This window comes from Fukomys damarensis, unplaced genomic scaffold (assembly GCF_012274545.1).
Source record: "Fukomys damarensis isolate Sample0158 unplaced genomic scaffold, DMR_v1.0_HiC HiC_scaffold_30, whole genome shotgun sequence".
Classification (NCBI taxonomy): domain Eukaryota; kingdom Metazoa; phylum Chordata; class Mammalia; order Rodentia; family Bathyergidae; genus Fukomys; species Fukomys damarensis.
In genome coordinates this window covers 970,892-977,896 of record NW_022900942.1, presented here as the reverse complement: position 1 = coordinate 977,896, position 7,005 = coordinate 970,892, and the positions used below count along the sequence as shown (strand labels likewise).

General features: G+C 36.8%; 1 protein-coding gene across 1 annotated transcript; it reads left to right on the top strand.

The window, feature by feature from the left end:
- The first annotated feature begins 740 nt into the window (after positions 1 to 740).
- On the top strand, positions 741 to 1,694 carry LOC104861089 (olfactory receptor 7G2-like). Its single transcript, XM_010622404.1, has one exon. The coding sequence runs from the start codon at positions 741 to 743 to the stop codon at positions 1,692 to 1,694; it is 954 nt and encodes a 317-aa protein (XP_010620706.1).
- Positions 1,695 to 7,005: the final 5,311 nt, after the last annotated feature.

Sequence of the window (7,005 nt, the reverse complement as noted above, 5' to 3'; positions counted from 1 at the left end):
GTTTCAATTGATATATTTCAATACATCTTGGGGCAGGGTTAAGGTAAGAATCCAACCATATTTTCAGTTAGTATGAGACCTGTCCATTATTTTCTTTTGCATTATAGTGAAACCTATAATTATTACATTTTGCACTACATTGTAATAATAATATTATAAATAGAGAGTACAGCAGAATTAATGCATTTGATTTGTCCCAGCCTGCTAATCTTCCCACAGTCTGTGGAAATAGTCTTCTGTGAAATTGATCTCCAGTACCAAAAAGGATGGGGACTGATCCTCTACAAGATACATTTAAGTAGTTTATTCTCACATTTCCTTTGTTTAAAGGTATGGATAGAAAGAAAATATTAGGTCTTATGCTTCATTTTAATCCTGTTTTACCAACATCATGAAAAAGCATGGATATTCAGTAAAGGAAGTAGTAGTCAGAGAAGAGAAGAAAAGTAGAGGAAGAAGTGGGGAGAGAAAGATCTGAATATTCTCTTAGTTTGCAATGTGAATTCTTACTTGTTATCTATTTTAAGCCACAGTTAAAAGCATTTCAGAAATATTAAAGTCACAGTAAGTATATGCTAACCATGGAATGCTGGTTCTTATTCCCAAAGTGCATAAAACAGACATCCATAATGTTTTCAAGAATTTTCATTTCTATCATGCTCATGAGACTTTGGTTCTCAGCCAGAAATCATTGTTTCATTTCATTTTTACCCCAACTTTTCAACAGATTCACCAACAACATGAAATTTAAAAACCAAACATCTGTCTCAGAATTCCTTCTTGTGGGCCTGACAGATGATCCAGAACTGCAGCCCCTCATCTTCAACCTTTTCCTGGTTATCTACCTGGTCACCATCCTGGGAAACCTGATCATCATCCTGGCAATCAGCTCTGACTCCCACCTCCACACCCCCATGTACTTCTTCCTGTCCAACCTGTCCCTCACTGACATCTGTATAAGCACGAACACTATCCCAAAGATGCTAGTGAACATCCAAACAGAGGATCAGAGAATCAGTTACACAGGCTGCTTTTCTCAGCTTTGTTTAGTATTAGTATTTTTCTGTTTAGAAAACTGTCTCCTTCTGGTCATGGCTTATGACCGCTATGTGGCCATTTGTCATCCCTTGAGGTACACGGTCATCATGCACCCATGCCTCTGTGTCCTTCTGGTTCTACTCTCCCTGCTCGTGAGCATTGTCCATGGTCTACTGCACAGTCTGGCGGCACTGCCACTGTCCTTCTGTACAAATGTGGAAATCCCGCACTTCTTCTGTGACCTTGCTCAGATCCTCAAGCTGGCCTGTTCTGATATCTTTATTAATGCCATGCTGATATATTCAGCAGGAAACACATTTTTTGGTGTTCCTCTCATTGGAATTATTTTCTCTTACTTTAAAATTATCTCCTGTATTTTGAGAATGCCATCAGTTGGGGGAAGGTATAAGGCGTTTTCCACCTGTGGGTCTCACCTCTTTGTTGTTTCCTTTTTCTATGGGACAGGTTTTGGTGTGTACTTGAGTTCTACATTTAGTAACTCTTCCAATAAGAGTGCAATGGCCTCTGTGATGTACATTGTGGTCCCTCAAGTGATGAACCCTTTTATCTACAGTTTGAGGAACAAAGAAATGAAGACAGTTCTGAGGCGCCTCATTAATTGGAAGCCTTTTATATGCTGGGGTCTTGGGCTTTGAGCTAGCCTTTCTAGAATAGCACAAGATGAGAAGAATACAGGCTGGACAGAAGCCTCACACCTTGTCACTAAGATCTTCCAAAATGCCCACCTAATATGATGTCTAACCATGTTTCAACTTGTACTTTGTGCTTGCCTTTAATTATTCAATTCTACTATTTTTGACAAATAATTTCAACCTTTAAAATCAATTGTATTGCTGTGAATCATTTAAACAAAAAACATTAATTGAGTCCTCAGTTTGAAAAACTGTTCATTCATCATTTTCCCAGAGGTAATGTTGGAGTAGGTGAACCGAATGAAAACTTCACTGATATCTGGAGATGAGCTTCTGTGTGGTCCCATAGACAGAGCCATGATTGCTTTCTCCCACATGATGTCAATGAACTGGACTGTTATGTGCAATCAAGTAATTACTGACACTTTCCTCAGGCAAATGCATTTTTATGAATTCATATTAGCATCTCCTCTATTAGGTGTCATTATTTTGCTAAGTCATATAAGATTATATGTCAGTGCTTTGAGATACTTTTGAAGTATTTTGGATTTTGAGCCTCATTATTTCTTCTAACAAAAAGAAACCTTTACACAAATAAGCTTGGACAATCAAGGCAATAATTATTCATTAGTACTATTTCACAAATACAATACCTAGTGTCCAGGATTAGGTCTTCATGGAGGCCTCGATGAGATGGACTCATTGTAGGATTGCTCTCCCAATCATTGGGTTCTAGAGCTTGAATCTGAAATGTCCTCAAAGGCTCATGAGTTAAAGGGTCCGTCTGCAGCATTTGATCCTTGAAAAATTGTTGTGCCACTAAGAACTGGTACCAGTTATGTAGAAATTAGCTCAATGCAGGCATGGCCTTGAAGGACATAGTGGAAATCAACACCATTTCACTTGGCCTCCCTGCTACCATGTATTGAATATCCTTGGCCTATCACTGGCTCCTCAGAAAAATGTCCTTGCTCTCCACAAGCCTAAAAGCAGTGAAGCTATCTGACCATAGACTGAAAACTCTCAAATTTAGAGCCTAAGTAAAGCTTTCTTCATTTTTAAATTAGTTGGTTCAGAATTCTTTTTACAGTAATGGAAAGACGACCAGCACATCAAATAGCTGCAGGATATGGCAACATCAGATCCAATTTGAACTTAGAGTCAAGAAACTGAGTGCTCCTTCCTTGGTGTATTAATAATTCTTCTCTTTTTGGAGTAAACCTGCAAATACTTCTCTTATGAAATGGATAATGGTCATATAAATGATACTTCAATGACTTTATCCCTCTTATTGTTGTAACTGGAAAACTACAGGAGAAGTGGTTGAATGCTGCTTTCATCAAGAAACAGTGGCCTTATTCTGGATCACTTGTTTCACTACTAAATGGAATTTCACATATTAAAAGACAAATTTAGAGAATAAAATTGGGTTAATATGGACAAATTTCATTGCACTTTAGTACAGGTACTCATTTGTAGATCTCTAAGGCATTATCACCATTTTATGTGTCTGTATAATATTTTGATCTCACGATTTTTTAACTTTCATAAAGATTCTAGGTCATTTAAAAAATACTTGAAGCCATAGGCACTGTTATGACTTGTGTATCGATGTCCCCCCAAAGCCTCATGCAGTTGTAGATGGAACATTTTCTGATGTGCTGAATCTAGAATGTTTGCTTCTGGAATTAAAGGGTTTGTGATTATTACAACAGCTGAGTGACTGGTTTGGCATCAGCCTGTACCTGGTAGTCTGGATGAGATAAAAGTGCCAGAAAGATGTTAAAGCCTCTTGCTGTTTTGCTATCTTCTGCCTGAGGTAAACTGTTTCTCCTCTACCAAACCATCCTGCACTGGAGCCAGTCAATTTTGAACTTAAACCTCAATGAACTGTAAGCCAAGTAAACCTTTCCTCCCTTAACTTTTCATGTTTAGAATTTTGTCTAAGCAAGGAGAGAAAAGTAACTCATACACAGATGATGACTTTCCTAGATAGGACTCCAGAAGCACATGAAATAATATCAATAATTGACAGGCTTATATCAAATTAATATCTTCTACACACCAAAGGTATAAGCAAAATGAAGAGACAAAGCAATGAGTGGAAGTAAACCTCTTCTGCCTATGATTCTGATAAAGGATAAATATATAGAATATGTAGAGAACTCAAAAAATGTGAAATGTCTTTTTCACTTTTTTTTCTGTATTGAGAATTGAACTCAGGGCCTCACACTTTCCAGACAGATACTGCACAACTGACCAACATCCCCAGCCCCGTGATTTTATTTTTCTCTTTTCTCCTTTACTCTGATTTTTCCATATAGTTTTTGTTATCTCATGCAATTATATTAATTTTCTTTTATTTTGAAATAGGATCCTTTACTTCACGTTTCAATCTTCCTTCCCTCCATTTCTATTTTTTAAAATTTAAATTGAATTTATTGGTACATTCTATGTAGACAGTACAGTTACATTCATTACTGGGATCTTGTACCTTTACATGCCAGGTCTTAGTTCTCATTTTTTCACCTTTTCCCCACCTCTCTTCATCCCCACCTCTCCTTCCCACCTTCAAACAATTTAACTCCATTTTTACATTTTGTCATATTTTTTTCCTTTTCTCTTATTCCCCTTTCCCTACCATTCTCACTGTCCCTAAACCTTTGGTCCTTTTCTTCCTATTTCACATTGCTAATAGTCCCGTTAGGATCTTGAGTACTCTTTTAGTTTATCACACCAGAGAAACTATTTGATACTTGCATATGTGTGACTTATTTATTTCACTTCGGAGTATATCCTCAAAATGTACCCATTTACCTATGAATGAATCTATTTTCTCATTCTTTATGGCTGAGTAGTATTCCGTTTTATAGAAAACCACATCTTCTTAATCCAGTTTCCACCTGATGGGCAGGGGGGCTGTTTCCAAGTTTTAGCTATTACCACTGTGCCACTATAAACGTGGGTGCACATTTATCACTGTGGTATGATACTTTTAATTCTTTTGGAAAGATACCCAACAGAGGGATGACTGGGTCAAATGGAATCTCTAATCCAAGTTCTTTGAGATATCTCCATATTGCCTTCCATAGTGGTAGCACCAGTCTGCACTCCCACAAACAATGGAAGAGTGTTCCTTTCTCCCCACAACCCTGCCAACATTTGTAATCGTGTGATTTCTTGATAGAAGCCATTCTTGGTGGGGTGAGGTGGAATCTCAGTTTTGGTTTCATCTGCATCTCTAGAATGACCAGTGATGTGGAACAATTTTTCATATATTTACTTGCTGCTTTTATTTCTTTGAGAAGTGTCTGTTCATTTCAGATGCCCATTTTTGAATTGGGTCTTTATATTTGGGGGGTGATTGCTTTGAGTTCTTTATATATTCTAGATAATAGTCCTTGTTCTGAGGAGCAGCTGGTAAAAAGTTTTTCCCACATAGTAGATTGTCTCTTAGTTCTGTTGATGGTTTCTTTTGCAGTGCAGAAGCTTTTTAATAAGATGAGATCCCACTTGTTGTTTCTTTCTGCTAGTTCCCGTGCTACTGAGGCTTTGTTCATAAAGTCTCTTCTTATGCCAATGTCTTCCACAGCTCTGCCTAATTTATCTTCCAGCAAGTTTAGTGTTTTTCTTTTATATTTAGATCTTTAATCCACTTGGATTTTAATTTAGTGCTTGTTGAAAGATAAGGGTCTAGTTTTAATGTTTGGCAGGATGAGATCCAGTTTTTCCAAAACCATTTATTAAAGAGGCTGTCTTTCCTCCAGTGGGGCCTGTCAGTTCCTTTGTTAAAAATGAGATAGCTGAGTGAATCTGAAGTTGTTTTTGTTTCTTGTAGTCTGTTCCACTGATCCTCTGGTCTATTTCTTTGGCAGTACCAGGCTGTTTTTATCACAGTGACTTTGTAGTATAGTTTCAAATTGGGAATTGTTATAGCCACTGCCATGTGTCTGTTGCCTAGGATGGCTTCTGCTATTGTAGCTCTCTTATGGTTCCAAATGAATTTTTGGATGCTTCTTTCTAGTTCTGTGAAGTATAGTGTTGGGATTTCAATTGGTATTGCATTGAATGTGTACAGCAGTTTTGGTAGTATGGTCATTTTCACTATGTTGATTCTTCCGAACTAGGTGCAGGGGACATCTTTTCATTTTCTTATATCCTCCTCGATCTCCTTTCTCAGAGTGCCATAGTTTTCAGTGTAGACGTCTTTTGCTTCTTTTGTTATGTTGCTTCCCAGATAATTCATTTTTTGGGGTGCTATTGTAAAATGAATTGTTTCCCTAATTTCTCTCTCAGTGAGTCTGTTATTGGTGTACAAGAAAGCTATTGAATTTTGGGTGTTGACCTTGTATCCAGCTACTCTGACAAAAGTGTCAATTAAATTGAGAAAACTTTTGGTGGAGTTCTTTGTGTCTTCATTGTAGAGTATCCTATCATCAGCAAATAATGACAGTTGAACTTCTTCCTTTCCTATCTTTATTGATTTAATTTCTTTCTCTTGTCTAATTGTTATGGCTAATGTTTCCAGAACTATATCAAAGAGGAGTGGTGATAATTGGCATCCTTGTCTTGTTTATGATTTTAACATGAAGTTTTTCAGTTTTTGGCCATTTAATATGATGGTGGCTGTTGGTTTTCATAGATAGCCTTTATTAAGTTGAGCTATAGACCATATATTCCAATTTTTTGCAGAGTTTTTATCTTGAATGATTGTTGAATTTTTGTCAAATGCTTTTTCTGCATCTATCGAGAGGATCATGTGGTTCTTGTCCTTGACTTTGTTAATATAGTGTATTACATTTATTGATTTATGTATGTTGAACCATCCTTGCATCCCTGGAATAAATCTGATTTATTTAGGATGTATGATCTTGATGATCCTCTGTATTCATTTTGCTACTATCTTATTGAGGATTTTTGTATCTATATTTATTAAGGAGATTGGCCTGTAGTTCTCTTTTTTAGTTGTGTCTCTCCCTGGTTTGGGAATCCAAGTGATACTTGCTTCCAGCAATGAATTTGGAAATATGGCTTCCCTTTCAATTTCATTTAAAAGTCTGAAGAGTAGTGGCAGTAGATCTTCTCTAAATGTCTTGTAAAATTCAGCAGTGAATCCATCAGGACCTGGGCTTTTCTTCGTTGGTAAGTATTTAATTACATTTTCAATCTCACTGATTGTAATTGGTTTGTTTAAAATGTTTTATATCTTTTTTTTTTTTTTTGGTACCAGGGATTGAACTCATACTTATCAAGAAATCTGTCCATTTCTTCTGTGTTTTCCACTTTATTAGAGTACAGGCTCTCATAGTAGGTA